This window comes from Dendrobium catenatum, unplaced genomic scaffold, assembly GCF_001605985.2.
Source record: "Dendrobium catenatum unplaced genomic scaffold, ASM160598v2 original_scaffold_268208, whole genome shotgun sequence".
In the NCBI taxonomy this organism is placed as follows: Eukaryota; Viridiplantae; Streptophyta; class Magnoliopsida; order Asparagales; family Orchidaceae; genus Dendrobium; species Dendrobium catenatum.
The window spans coordinates 390,155-405,800 of NW_021586606.1; the positions used below are offsets into that span (position 1 = coordinate 390,155).

The 15,646-nt window shown below is 34.2% G+C and overlaps 1 protein-coding gene across 1 annotated transcript; it reads left to right on the forward strand.

Moving 5' to 3' along the window:
* Positions 1 to 11,471: 11,471 nt before the first annotated feature.
* LOC110098556 (NAC domain-containing protein 22) lies at positions 11,472 to 12,838 on the forward strand. Its single transcript, XM_020825418.2, has 3 exons — positions 11,472 to 11,700; positions 11,788 to 12,083; positions 12,189 to 12,838. The coding sequence occupies exons 1-3, from the start codon at positions 11,535 to 11,537 to the stop codon at positions 12,690 to 12,692; spliced, it is 966 nt and encodes a 321-aa protein (XP_020681077.1). The 5' UTR covers positions 11,472 to 11,534; the 3' UTR covers positions 12,693 to 12,838.
* The last annotated feature ends 2,808 nt before the right edge of the window (positions 12,839 to 15,646 follow it).

Here is a 15,646-nt window from a genome sequence, read left to right on the forward strand (position 1 = left end):
AGTCATGCTCTCTTAGAAAATAATACTTCTTACGCATAATCCCTCACATATGACATGCCCTTATCAACTCTCACTCGCTGATGAAATTGTCTATATTATGCTTATTGTAAGTCAGAATATGCAGCATTCTATAAATTCTTTAATTCTTTTTTGTATAGGATGGTTGACTTTGGTCTTAGAGATTTCTTGATTATTTTTCATAATCATACATTTTATGCCATACATATTATGTTGGAGAAGTTGTTTTTTGGTATTTGGCGAAGAATTTAATGAGTTAAAGTCTCAATGTGTTATATGTATTTTTCGCTGAGTTTCGAACCGTCGACCTCCTCACCCGCTGCCCCGCTCCCTGACCACTGCGCCGTTTCTGCAAAATAGTTAAAACTAAGTATTTTTTTATTTATATTAAAAAAGTCTGAATATTATAATTAAACATTATTAATTTAAAATTTTTATTTTAACTGATAATTAAAATAAATTAGTTAAGTAAAGCCGCCGGTAATCCGTCGGAAAGCCGCCGGGAAAATCCGCGGCAAAATTTTGCGGGAAATTAGCCGTCGCAAAATTTTGCGGGGAAATTAGCCGTTGGAAAACCGCCGGAAAGCCGTCGGAAAACCACCGGAAAGCCGCCGGAAAATTTTGTTGGAAATAAGACGTCAAAAACCGCCGGAAAGCCGCCGGAAAATTTCGCCGGTAATAAGTGATTTTCCTGTAGTGATGGAGGATTACAATATCATTACTGAGAATTTTTCTTTTGTTGAAAATGAAGAAGTCCAAACTTGTAAAAATGCTAAAGAGCCCTTTAACGAGCCATGTAATGAGGGGACATTTACTAAGAAATGACGAAGAATAACCTCAGTTGTTTGGGGTCATTATGAGATGTTATCTAATACGAAATATGGAAAACAAAAATGTAAATGTAAAAAAATGTGGCATTACTTATCTATATGATAGTAAAAAATGAAACTGGTAATCTTAGATGGCACCTCGAAAATTGGAAGAAAAGAAATATGTGTGATATATAATAGATGATCTTACAAAGCAACACTAAATCTTCAATGTCTATGTCTGATAACAAGTTTGATTATGTTGAATTTCGTGACTTGTTTACTGCTTCTATCATCATGCACGATTTGCCCTTTCAATGTGTGGAGTGGGTTGGAGTTCGAGCAGTTTTGTTGTAACTTTGTCGGGACTTGCAATTAATTTATAGAAATACTGTTAGAAATTATTACAAAAAATTATTCATTAAAGAGAAGTGTAATTTAATGGAACAGTTATCTAAAGTCACTAGTAGGGTTTGCTTAGCATCCGACCTTTGGACATCTATAAATACTGATGATTTTATTTGTTTAACTGCTCATTATATTGATAATGATTGCCAGTTGCAAAAGAAAATTATTACTTTTTCATTCATGCCTCCCCCCATGATGGAATTGCTTTGTTTGAGAAGATACAATCTCTTTTGGTTGAATGGAAATTGGAAATCAAGCTATTCAGTATTACTTTAGTTTCTGGCTACTGGTCATAATGTTGTATCTTGGTTTCCTGTTACCTGTTGTATCTATTTAAATGTTGGGTTGGTTCTGGAAGCATTGAAAGTTGAGTAGCGATGATGAGCACTCTTCTAAACTGATTGTGAAGTCATTTAGGGGAAATTTTTATTGGTTATTGCAATTAGGTGGCATTTATGTCATCATCTAATCAAACAGATACTAGGTATAACTCTAAATACAAAATGCCACCTTGAATGGCAATATCGCAAGTCGTAAATGTAAAAAGTGTAATTTCGAACTTTTTGATTTGTAATTTGTGAAGTTATATGTTTGTAATTTGTAATATGTGATATGCAATTTATTTGTTCATTTCATATTTATGAATTATGTAATCATATTTTATAATTTATAAGTTAATAAATTGTTGTCTTTGTTTTCTCTCTTGGTGGATTGGTTTATATGTGTTGCTGTCTTGGTTGCCTACTTGCATTGTCTGGTAACTAGGATTGTTTTCGGCTTACTGGTTGTATATTGGTTGCCTGTTATTCACCTGTAAATGGGTCGGCGGGTCAATCCGGGTTGACCAGAACCTGGCTCCGGTCGGGTTGTTTCCCTAAACGGGTCAGGTTCGGGTTGACCCGTTTAGGATTGGGTCAAGTCGGGTTCGACCCGAACCCGACCCGTGACCCGGTATATATTTATACATATATAGGGTTTAGCATATATCTCTCTCTCATTATCACAGATTGTTGATTGTTTGGAGTTAAAAAATGTTCATTATCAATGGCTTCAATGTACACAGCAAAATTAATTGTGCCAACTAAGGAAATACCTTTCAAGCAAAGCCCCCTATCCTTCTGTGAGTCAAAAAAACACAAAGTACTAGACTTTTTCCCTGGAGAAAAGATGTCACAAACTACAGATATATTATCTTGTTAATGAATTCATGATGGGAACTTCTTTTCATGAAATGACTAAGGTCAGGGCTGCAAATGAATCGAGCGTTCAACGAGTTACTTGTGACTCAACTTGATAAGAGCTCATTTATGTTCGTTTGATAAGTTAAACAAACAAGTTTGAACACCTTTAATAGATACTCGATACGTAAATAAACAAGCTTGAACAACCTCGTGTTCGGCTCGTTTATGTTCACGAACATCATTTAGAGCTCGAGAATATGCTCGTTAAGAAGCGCGCTTGATAAAGAAGCTCATGATATCATATTTAATTAAAAATAAATATTATATCTTATTTGACAAATAAGATAATTAAATCTCAAGTTATTTAACAAATTTTAAAAATATAAATAGTTTTTATTTTTGCTATTTAAAAACATATGCATGTGGAGACCATTTGTTGGACAGCAGGCGGGTGGACGGGCTGACGGGCTTGCAGGCGTGTTTTTTTGGGCGGGTCGGTAACTAGCTGAGCTGCTCGACTTGATTTTAATTAAAAAAATTATTTTGTGTTTGAGGAAGCAAGCCCCTCGATAAGCTTGAAGTTAAACGAGCTCAAATCGAACACGAGCTGAACTCGACAGGGAAGTTTTAAACGAGCTCGAACTCGAACAGTTGTTCAAGAAGCTCGACGAGCATCGAATCGAGCTTGAGCATTGTTTTGACAAACAAGCTTGAACTCAAACAGGTTGAAGCTCTGCTCGTTTGCAGCTCCAAATAAGGTCTTATTTGGGAGAGTTTTATTATTACTTCTTAAAATAATTTTTTAATAAAAAAAATTAATTTTTTTATACTAAAAAATTATTTTAATAAGCAGATAGAAAGCCGCCCCAAATGAAGCCTAAAACTATTAGGAGGTATGAGTTGTTTTTAAATTACACCCCAAATAGTGTAATAATAAAAAAGAAACTTAATTTCTTCTAAAGCAAAATTTCAAAATGCCTACACGTGAAGAGCACATTGGCTGTTGAAAGGGAGGCGAACTCGTGATCACACATCTGCCACATTTTTGTGATGGAAGCTTTAGATGGACAATTTTAACTTTATCAACAAACATATATTTGCCACAACACAACATACTGCGCGGGTCGCAAGTTCTTAGCAAAAATTTATCACAAATTAGTTATATTCTAATGACAGTATGATTGGAAGATTTAAAACTTTTAGTCATAGACATAACACTTCACAGTTCAAATATATGGTTATATATAATAATAAATATTGCTATGTGCTAAAAAATTTATAATGACGAAATATATATGTATTTTAGATCTTAACTTTGAACAAAAAATCCAGTACACATAATAAAATCATAAGAGATCAGAATTGTTTATGTGACATGACTTAGTTGCAATAATTTACTATATATGATAGAGAGAGATCATTGAAGAATTATCATAAGCAATTGCTCCTAAGAGCAAGAATACCCAAAGAATAGTAAAATCTATTAAATCCCAAAAATATTATTCATATCTCCTCATTTCTACCTCCTACAATATTATATATAATTTACTAATAAAATTTTCTAGAAACCTCTAGAAAACATGTACAAAATAGGTAAATTACTCATAAGGCCTATTTTAACTAATATGCTATGCATCATACAATATATTGAAAAGTATAAGAGACATATCTACCTTGTAACTGGAAAAAAAGAGATTATTTATAGTACAATTATATGATTCTCATTATAGATATTAAAAAAAAAAAATGTTCACAAGCAAACATTAAAATCCCAATAGTGTTGTAATATATTAATAGTCAAAAGACGATAGTTGGATGACAGAAGTCCGATGATGATTGTGACAATTACTAAAGGTGGTCGTTAACAATGATCACCAGAAAGTGTAGTGGAGGGGGGGGGAGAGAGAGAGAGAGAGAGAGAGAGTGTGTGTGTGTGTGTGTGTGACGCCCCAAGATCTAATTTGGAAGAATTATTCAGTCGATCTTTTAAACCTTCAACTAGCAGAGTTATTTGTAATCATCAATCAGTATTAAACATTCTAGCAAAAATCTATAATTTTAAACATCATGTAAACATTTCTATTCATTTCCAAAAGTTCATTTACAATACTCATCAGGAACTTCAACAAAATCATAATCCATCCAATTCTGAGTACAAAAGAATAACTATAACAAAAGGATATAAACCTGAACAATCTTGATTAGCCTCACACTCATGCTCCCTTATCCTGACCTAAAAATATTAACCACATATAATGAGCTTAAACAGCCCAGTAGGTCACCAAAAATATACAACTGAAATCAAAGAACGGTACAGAAGCAATACGAATGCCAATCAGTCAAATCAAATCAGTCACTTACACATGATCATTGAGTCAATGCAGAAATATAAATCGATACAGAGGCAGTAATTAATACAGAAATGGTAGTCAATGCATAAATAGTATCAATACAAAATAGTAAAATCCTCAATCGACAGTAGAAGAATCAGTAAACATTATAAAAGTCTGTAAAGCTCAATGAATAAGTACGTGCGTCAAATCAATAAAGAAATCATCGGATCAATCATATCAGTCAGTATCAAGAGAAATCAATTCCAGTCAATAATATCAATCGGTATGGAATCACATAAAACAATCAAATCAATATATCGATAAAAATAGATAAAATCAAATCAATAAATTATTAATAACAATTGAAATCAATCAATGCAGTAAAATCATATTATATATCATGTGTTCAGTAAATCACATGTCACTTGCTCAGTATCACATGCATAATGTCAGCACAGTAATCAGTAGTATCAGTGACTGTATCAGTATCAGTAACAATCCAGTGACATGAATAGTAATGTTATAATCGTGAAACTTGCAGTAACAGTAAATTCGTACAGTAGCAGTAACAATACTGCTAAACATGCAATTCAGTACAGTAGTCATACAGAGCAAGTAGAAGCACTAACTATTAAGGTGTATTTCAGTCTTGTATCAGTATCAGTATCTTATATCAGTTGGCTCAGTAAAACGAGTCGTCACTCTTTGTCTGTCAGCATAGTAATCATCTCCTTATAACTCTCATCAGTAATCACGTGATCAGTAGAGGATAACACCAAATCGTATTTAAAGGAAAGCCTGTCGGCCCACCATCCTATACAGGTCAATCAGTCTCCAACCAACTGTTCAACCAGTCTTTACTTGTCTTTCAAACACACAGTAGTATCACAGTAATATAACAATAATTTCAATCATATAACCACATTCATCAGCATCTCATCAATACATTGTAACTGAAAAATATGATTTAACTCAATTTAGAAAACCCCTTAAAATATTGTATAGTAGACAGAAGTCGTTGTAAAATGCATAATTTTAGAAAATTACCAAATTACAAGAAATCGTGTAAAATAACGTTTCAAAACTTTACTTGTACTGAAGCAATATTTTTCAACATCCGGATAATTTTCTATTCAATAAAAATCTCAAAAAATTCAAAATACCGGGTAAAAAATCTCCAGAAAATATTCAAAACATGTAAAATCATTATCTCAAAAACATACCAAAAGTTACGGGGTAAAAGTTTCGTCAATACAAATATATGCAAGAATTTCGGTAACGGAAACACAAAACTGAGCAGAAAAATACGAAAATACGAAATCTTCAAAATCAAAAATAGGATTCGAATTCCTTACTGCGAGTCGATCAATTCTTCCAACTGCGTCGACGGACGAAAATCGTTTCGCGGCCTCCGAAACCAAGCTTTCCTCTTTTCTTTCCTTCTCTTTCTCTCTCCAGCTTTCTCTCTCTTCAAAAATATCTCAAATCGTCTATTTAATGAACTCGATCGTCTAGACGATGTTTTCCATTCGTCCCGGGTCCCAGGACGAAGCTCTCTGGACACGAGCGTACAAATGATAATTAATTTCGTCCCTAGACGATACTCTCGGGTAAAAATTTTGTTCTGTTCGTCCCGGACGAATTCAGGTTCGTACGGACGAACAGTTCGTACAGGCAGTTCGTACGTACTAACTGAAGAAATTTTAACTGTTTATCAGTACTAAAGTCAGTTCGTACAGACTAACTGCACCCAAAAATATGAAATCTGAAGGGGTTTTACAGAGAGAGAGAGAGAGAGAGAGAGAGAGAGAGAGAGAGAGAGGAGGCACAAGCAAGAAGAAAAGGAAGAGAGCTCTCTTGCCACCAGACTCTTGGACTTCTACCTGACGTCGGATTTTCGCCAGTCGTCGAATTTCTACCAAACGTCAGACTTCTGCCCTTCACCGGATTTCAGCCCATCACCGAACTTTCGTCGGACTTCAACCTGAAGCTGAACTTACGTTTGTCGCCGAACTTCTACCTAACGTCGAACTTCTGTTCGTCGTCAGACTTTAACTCGACACCAAACTTCCACCCATTACCAAACTTTTGTCCGCCATTAGACTTTCATCGGACTTCTATCTGATGCTGGACTTCCGTCAGTCGCCAAATTTTTACCAGACACCAAACTTCTACCTGTCAACAGAGCCCTTATGATCTCCTTCACCAGACAACGGTTTTTCTGACTACTATCACCTGTCGACTACGCCCTTCTAACATCGGTTGTCTGACAACAATCTTTCAAGCTAGTATAGCACGTTGACTACAGTCCTTCCAACATTCATAGAAAAATTGCGATCTTTTTTACCTTCGTCGTCAGACAACGGTCTTTTATGATCACTATCGCCCGTCGACTACGGTCCCTCCAACCACCACCACTAGAATACGGTCTCCGAACTGTGTTGCCCGCCGACTATGGTTCTACTGACCAAACAGATATATCCATAGTGATTCTTTCAAGTCCCATCATGTAACGCATGCTATATGATGTATATTTGTTACATCAAGTTAAGGCCTTCCCCAAGGAAGGGCCTTATTTGTACTCGACTGTAAATAATAGTGGATTCATTCAAGCTAGGTCAGACCCCGTGTGTTTTCCCCTTTTTTAGAGTTTTCCACGTAAAAATCTTGGTGTCCCTTATGAATGCTACACCCTCTTTTTTTATTTGTATATATATTGGATCTTCGTACAAAACTAAGACATTAAAATTTATATTTCCCTACCGCCGCGAATATATATTGAATAGCTTAGTATTTCCCGTTACCTTTCCTCCTAAATTTTGTAGAAGGAAATATCAGCTCAATCATATATATTAGCATATATTTCTCTCTCATTATCACAGATTGTTGATTGTTTGGAGTTAAAAAATGTTCATTATCAATGGCTTCAATGTACACAGCAAAATTAATTGTGCCAACTAAGGAAATACCTTTCAAGCAAAGCCCCCTATCCTTATGTGAGTCAAAAAACACTAAGTACTAGACTTTCTCCCCGGAGAAAAGATGTCACAAACTACAGATATATTCTCTCGTTGATGAATTCATGATTTCTTTTTATGAAATTACTAAAGTCTCTTTTGAGACGATTTTCTTATAGCTTCTTAAAATAATTTTTTATTATAAAAATTAAAAATTTATACTACAAAGTTATTTTAAAAGTAGCAAGAAATTCGCCCCAAACAAAGCCTAACACTATTAAGAGGTATGAGTTGTTTTTGAATTACACCCCAAAAAATCTAATAAAGAAAAAAAAAACTACTTTCTTCTAAAGCAAAATTTCAAAATGCCAACAACACGTGAAGAGCACATTGGCTGTTGAAAGGGAGGCGAACTCGTGATCACACATCTGCCACATTTTTGTGATGGAAGAATTATCACAAGCAAAAATAGTAAAATCTATTAAATCCCAAAAAACATTATTCATATCTCCTAATTTCTACCTCCTACAACATTATATATAAGTTACTAATAAAATTTTCTAGAAATATCTAGAAAACATGTACAAAATAGGTAAATTACTCTAAGGGCCTATTTTAACTAATATGCTCTGCATTATTCTATATATTGAAAAATATAAGAGACATCTTTACCTCATAATTGAAAAAAAAAGAGATTATCTATAGTACAATTATATGATTCTCATTATAGATATTAAAAAAATAAAATGTTCACAAGCAAACATTAAAATCCCAATGGTGTTGTAATATATTAATAGTCAAAAGAGTTGAAAGGGAGGCGAACTCGTGATCACACATCTGCCACATTTTTGTGATGGAAGCTTTAGATGGACAATTTTAACTTTATCAACAAACATATATTTGCCACAACACAACATACTGCGCGGGTCGCAAGTTCTTTAGCAAAAATTTATCACAAATTAGTTATATTCTAATGACAGTATGATTGGAAGATTTAAAACTTTTAGTCATAGACATAACACTTCACAGTTCAAATATATGGTTATATATAATAATAAATATTGCTATGTGCTAAAAAATTTATAATGACGAAATATATATGTATTTTAGATCTTAACTTTGAACAAAAAATCCAGTACACATAATAAAATCATAAGAGATCAGAATTGTTTATGTGACATGACTTAGTTGCAATAATTTACTATATATGATAGAGAGAGATCATTGAAGAATTATCATAAGCAATTGCTCCTAAGAGCAAGAATACCCAAAGAATAGTAAAATCTATTAAATCCCAAAAATATTATTCATATCTCCTCATTTCTACCTCCTACAATATTATATATAATTTACTAATAAAATTTTCTAGAAACCTCTAGAAAACATGTACAAAATAGGTAAATTACTCATAAGGCCTATTTTAACTAATATGCTATGCATCATACAATATATTGAAAAGTATAAGAGACATATCTACCTTGTAACTGGAAAAAAAGAGATTATTTATAGTACAATTATATGATTCTCATTATAGATATTAAAAAAAAAAAATGTTCACAAGCAAACATTAAAATCCCAATAGTGTTGTAATATATTAATAGTCAAAAGACGATAGTTGGATGACAGAAGTCCGATGATGATTGTGACAATTACTAAAGGTGGTCGTTAACAATGATCACCAGAAAGTGTAGTGGAATTTTTTAGCTCTTTCAACTCTTAAATCTCCCTCTCATTTAGAGAACGGGTCTTATTTATAGCATATTTTAGAGAATTGTTTTTACAAATTAGCCAAAATTCAAAACCATTCATTCAAAACAATTCATCTATATTGATCTCCTTGATCTTAGATCATTTATCAATTGTCTAAGTGCCTTAATGAGGGTTAGTTAGATTTATCTTGTGAGATGATATCCATTTATAAAAATGCAAGAATTAGTGGTAATTTGGTTCATTAAATAATGTTCATGAGTTTTCAAATATGTTTCATGTGACTGATTTGAACTCATTTGGAGTCGGATCAGATCACTTATAGTGTTGATAAATTCCTATTGTCAATGCGTTCAGCTTAACTAAAAATTTGTTCAAATCAAATTTGGGTGGTTCAACCCTCAAAGTTTTTAATTCAAATATTATGTTGAGATTCATGCAGATCATGTTATGAGACGTATCAAATATAGATTTTGATCTCATGATTTTGTAAAATATGATGATTGTTGAAAGCTCTTGTATTATTGATAGATTCGTTACGTCAATATATTTTAGTTTGACTAGTATCCTGAAATTAGAATTAGGATAGTTCTGAATTTAATTTTGAAAGTTTTCAATTCAAATATTACGTGACATTCTTGCAAATCATATGAATTTTCTTAAATATAAATTTTGATCACATATTTTTCTAAAATATTATGATGGATGAGAATTCTATAAATTTCTTTTGAATTGCAGGATATTTATAGTTTCTTTTCTGACATTGTACACTGTCAAGGGTAGAACCAAAAAGAGCTCAAGGTGTGCAATTTTCCACCTTAAATTTTTTTTTTCCTGAGCATTCATTGTAAATTGTAATAGATAGCAGAGCGCGGTGGTGTTGTAGATTCGGCGTTGCAATACTGTGGAGTGCTGAAGCGCTGTGGGTTTGAACGTCACAGCATCATATTGATAGAGACTTGAGCGCTGCAACATTTCAAATTGACAATGCAGTGCTGAGGCTGACAGGAGAGTTTTTCTTTCTTGTTTTTCTCAAGGGTGGCATCCCTTGGTGTTATTATATTTACTTTCTTTTTTGTTTAGAGAGTGAGAAATGTGTAAGAGAGTAGAGAAGCAATAAGAGAGAGAGAGAAGATAGATATGTACTTATTTCTTCCAGTTTTTATAGTGGATTTCATGATGTGTGTGTGTGTGTCTATAATTTTTTCCCCAATTTCATGTTTTTCCACGTTAATTCTGCTATCCTTTACTTTCCGCTGCTTCTATTTTTTTATTTGTTTCATCACGTGGTTTACCTATATCTAAACATAAAACGACATGTATAGATCGTTCGAAATTCTTTGAATATTTTAGCGCAAATGATATCAAAACTAAAGGATCTTGCGCTAGTAAATTCTTCTAATCGAAATATTTATTTATATCGCATGAATACAAAAATTGAAAGTCATTTGATCCTTCAAACATCTCAAGAATTTTTAAAACAATATTTTAAAGATTACATCAAAATTCACAGCGACACAAAAATTCTTGGTAACATAACAATTGAAAAAAAAAAAAATTATGTGTAATTCATAATTACATTCCTCTTAAACTCTGTTAACTTTAGCTGCGAATTATATAAATTTTCTGCTAATTTTCCCATAAAAAAAATGAAAGTAAAACTGATCTTCAAATTTACACAAATAAAATATTAGATACAAAAAGTGACAAATCCAATGTGTTGTAGCAGCACCCTTTCCAAGATTTCTTAAAGATTTTTGCCTGTAATGTCCATCAAATTCCATTTTTAAATCGCCTCCATGTGGACTCCTTCCATGGTGGAAAACCTGTGTTGCATAACAAGGAACCGAGGTGGGAACCGTCGAAACGAGCAAGCAACCAGGCGAGCCCAGTCGCCCAGGCCTTTTCTGATTCCCACGTCATACTCGATCGGCCCCACCTTCAAGGTCGTCGCAAGCGGTGTTTCACCTCATCAGGACACTTCTGTCTTCATATATAGAGCAATTCGCCGCAAGGATTCCAAGCAACTTGTAACGCCTTCAGCCTTCCTCAAGAAGACTATTAGCTCTTTCTTTTGAGCTAATAACGAACGAAAAGAGGAGAAAAGAAGAAATTAAGGTCATGGAAAAGAACGGATCTGAGCTGGACTTGCCGGGATTTAGGTTCCATCCGACGGAGGAGGAGTTGCTTGAGTTTTATCTCCGGCGAGCCACTGCCGGAAAGAAGCTAAACTTTGACATTATTGGAACTCTTAATCTCTATTTATATGATCCTTGGGACCTCCCTGGTATGTCTTTAACACTTCTTTATAAGTTCTATAGATAGATATATATGTTCTTATCTTATGGTTGCGGTTTGGTCATTGGATTTGCAGCTCTGGCGAAGATGGGGGAGAGAGAGTGGTATTTTTTTGTGCCGAGAGACCGGCGGCAGGCGAACGGTGGGCGGCCTAATCGTACAACGGAGCGTGGCTTCTGGAAGGCCACCGGCTCAGACCGGCCCATTCGTAGTGCTGCCAATCCCCGGCGTCTCATTGGCCTCAAGAAAACTCTGGTTTTTTACCGCGGCCGCGCTCCTCACGGCAACAAGACGGATTGGGTCATGAATGAGTACCGGCTCCCTGATGTCCTCCCATTCCCAACCTCTTTGTCCGTTCCTCAGCCTCCTAAGGTATGAACAAAATTCTATATTATTCTATACTTATTGTAATTTTAAAATAATTAATGAGAGAAAATTATTTATTTTAAAAATAACAAATTTTGATTTTGTGAACAGGAAGATATTGTTCTATGCAAGATTTATCGAAAGGCTACGTCGCAGAAGGAGCTGGAACAGCGAGCGGCAATGGAGGCAAGCAGAGCCTCGCAGGGATGCACAGTATCGGCGACCTCGTCTGACCAAGAGAACTTGCAGAAGATTTCATTTGACAATAATGAAGTGATCATGGATATGAAGGTGGAGTTCGAGTTGCCGCCATTTGAGTTTAATAAAGAGGTGGCTGAGGTGTCTTCGGCCGAAACCCAACCGCCGATTATGCCTCTGCTCGAATCGTCGGCGGATATCGAATGGTCGGCTCTTCAACCAGAGCCGTCAGTCATGCGTCCACCAGCAAGCCCGGCGTCGAAAACCCCGGCGGTCCGGCAGCTGCCGAGCCTGCCGGCGCTTCAAGTTCCCAACCACATGAGCTTCGACTTGGTGCAGGACTCTTTCCTGAGCCAGCTACGGAGTCCGTGGCTTGACCAGTGGTCGCCATTATACGCAAGTTTGCTCAACTTTTGAACGCGCAAGAATTCTGGCTAAAGGTCCATCTGTACATATTCGAAGAAGCCGTTCGATCTGCGAGGTCTTGTGAGGATTTGTTGATATGTGTGCATATGACATTGTTTGGTTAATGGTGCTGTAAAACTGCGTTTCTGAAAAGAAGGCTATGCGTTCTCTCTTATGGGATCGCCTGTGAATGTTCATTGCCTTAGTTTTTTGTTTGTTTAATTTTGGTCGAATTGTATCTTATATGTGCACCCATTGGATGCAATATGTTCATTATTTGTATAAATAAAATTTAATTATTTGTAATGTTAATTAGCTTACTTAAATTATATTTATATATGCTAATATGTTTTCTTTGAATGATTAAACTAACTTCTAAAAAAATAACTTTTCAAAACATATTTAGGCGTCATTTGACACACTTTCTTATTGCTTTTAAAAATAATTGTTTTAAAAAATAGTAAAAAAATTGTCTCAAATGAATTCTTAAATCCATGATATTGATTTGATGGGATGTTGCATCATTCCATGCTAAGGAATTTTTAATAAAAATTAAAATTCTTTCGTTATGAAGCACGGGCATGAGCTCGCGCGTGCAGCCTGGTGGTTGACGTGAAGGACTTCCTCCCGCGAGACTCACGTTCGAGCCCCTAACGTCCCAAAAAAAAAAGCACGGGCATCATGTCAAAGTAATATGTATTATGAGTGGTAGTTCCAAAGAAAAACCTTCTCAAGTTCATAGACGTTTATATCATTTTGTGTGATATAATATAATTTGTTACAAAAATAAAAATTTATTTGTATTTAGCGGGTAACACACTGACACAGTCATCTGTAATAATTTAAGAAACATTTTCATATTACTATCTCCCTCAATATTAAAATATTAGATCCATCCTCATGCATTATCTTCCTAAATGTGACAAGTATTAATTAAAGTGCATTCCATACTGGTTGGCTTTTTTCCTTAAGTAATTCTGAGAGAATATTATGTGCGGAGATCGGTCATAGAGAACCATTCAGTTTTGTCTCCGTGAACAGCAAAAGCGCAATAAACTATTCATAGAGACAAATCAGATAGTTCTCTATGTTTGATTTCCGCACGTAATAATTTCTCCAGGATTATTCATAGATAGAGATCAATCACACAGATAAACAATGGTAAAAGTATAATCAGCTTGCATTATATTTGAAATTCGGTCGAAAACAATTGAATTTTAAATGCATAAAAAATAAGCAATGAATACATTTAAAATTCTTCAAAATTTAACTATGCATTCTTTTTTCATCAAACCAAATATCAAAATTCTTAAAGCCCTTATAGTTACAATGGTTTACTATCACTTTTCATCCAACCAAACAATCTCATAATTGATGAGAAACAATTGTCAATCATACCGTCAATGAAAATAAAATAAACTAAAAACAGAAAACTGTTCTATACATTGTTATTATTATTATTTTCTTAAACGATAGAGTCAATGCCTCTCAATTTTTTTTTTCTTTGGTTGCAATAAAAAAATGTTTCCAGAGAGCAAGAAACTCTTGCATGCAGGGAACATATGAAGTAGATACCAAGCTTACACTTGTCCTGATGATTCCCAGCTAATTAAGCCACTTCATATAAAATAATTGTCATTTGAAGGATGTTAGGTAGTTACATATCAATTGTCTTACGTTATCTAATTTTGCAACTTGCTCAAATCGGATTTTTCGCAACACATGTTAGTAGCGGATTTAAACCCGTAGTCAAAACACCATTTTTTGCATCGGTCGTAAAACCGCTGTTGAATGTCGTTGCAGCGCATAATAATTACAGCGTATTTGTAGCGGTTTAGAAACCGCTGCAAAGAAAATTGTGGCGGTTAAACCCACCACGATAGCTCAAAATTTATGCTGCGATTACCTTATTTTTTGGTAGCGCATATTATGTGACCTAAGGCAATTATCTACCTTAAGTACGTATCGCTGTATACTCATTAAGGTTTCGTTTGGTACGGTTTTCTTACTGTTTTTTTAAATAATTTTTTGGTACAAAATTTTTAAACTAAAATTTTTTATACTAGAAAGTTGTTTGAGACAGCTTTTAACCACTATTTTTTTTTATACTTTCAAGATATTTATACTAAAATGCCATTTTATAAAGCAGCAAGAAAGTCATCCCAAACAAAATCTAAATAGTTGCAGCAAATACATGACAGCTAGATGTTAGGACAATTAAACATGTTTGAAACGTCAAAAATAAGGAAAAAAGTTGAGGATGAAAGGAAACCTGTAAAATATTAACCTATGTGATTTAGTTGGGGAGATTAATTTGCTTACGTCTATGACTAACACTTCACTAGAATAGAGAATGGTATATCAAAATTGTCCAAGTCCTCTAAACATTAGGAGAAAAAAAATTAAGGAAAGGAGGTTTGAAAGAAAAGATATAAAGGACAAAACTTGTATTGCTTCCCTCTTTACAACAATATATATTATATTCAACTAAAACAGCATGCTTTTATTTCAATTCAAAATTAAATAATTATAATTAATAAAATTGACACATAAAAAGAAGACAAAATGACAAGAAAAAGAAAGAGGAAGATGAAGATATAGTAAAACATGGGCTTTTCACATGAATTTTCTTTTTGCCCCTATTATCACACTTGCTAATATTTTGAAAGTAGAAATCAGGTTCTCCTGTCGAATCATCTTCATCATATCTAATAACCAAAGTGGCGAAGGAGAGTAGGCACATATCATGTTGAAATGGCTAAGATTTTGTTTGGGATGTCTTTTTTATTACTTCTTAAAACAGTTTTCTAGTTAAAAAATTAAAAATTTTTTTACTAGAAAGCTGCTTTAAAAAGCAATAAGAAATCCATCCAAAACAAAGCCTAAGTGTATGTAGAGCCATTGAGGCATGAATGGACTTCAGCCTTTCTTCAACACTACTTGTACGTACGTATGAAGATGACGTT

Excerpts from the sequence above, each read along its gene's own strand:
- LOC110098556 (XM_020825418.2), top strand. The coding sequence starts at position 11,535 with ATGGAAAAGAACGGATCTGAGCTGGACTTGCCGGGATTTAGGTTCCAT. Across the intron at positions 11,701-11,787 it reads TGATCCTTGGGACCTCCCTG|CTCTGGCGAAGATGGGGGAG; the intron begins GTATGTCTTTAA and ends TTGGATTTGCAG. Across the intron at positions 12,084-12,188 it reads CCGTTCCTCAGCCTCCTAAG|GAAGATATTGTTCTATGCAA; the intron begins GTATGAACAAAA and ends TTTTGTGAACAG.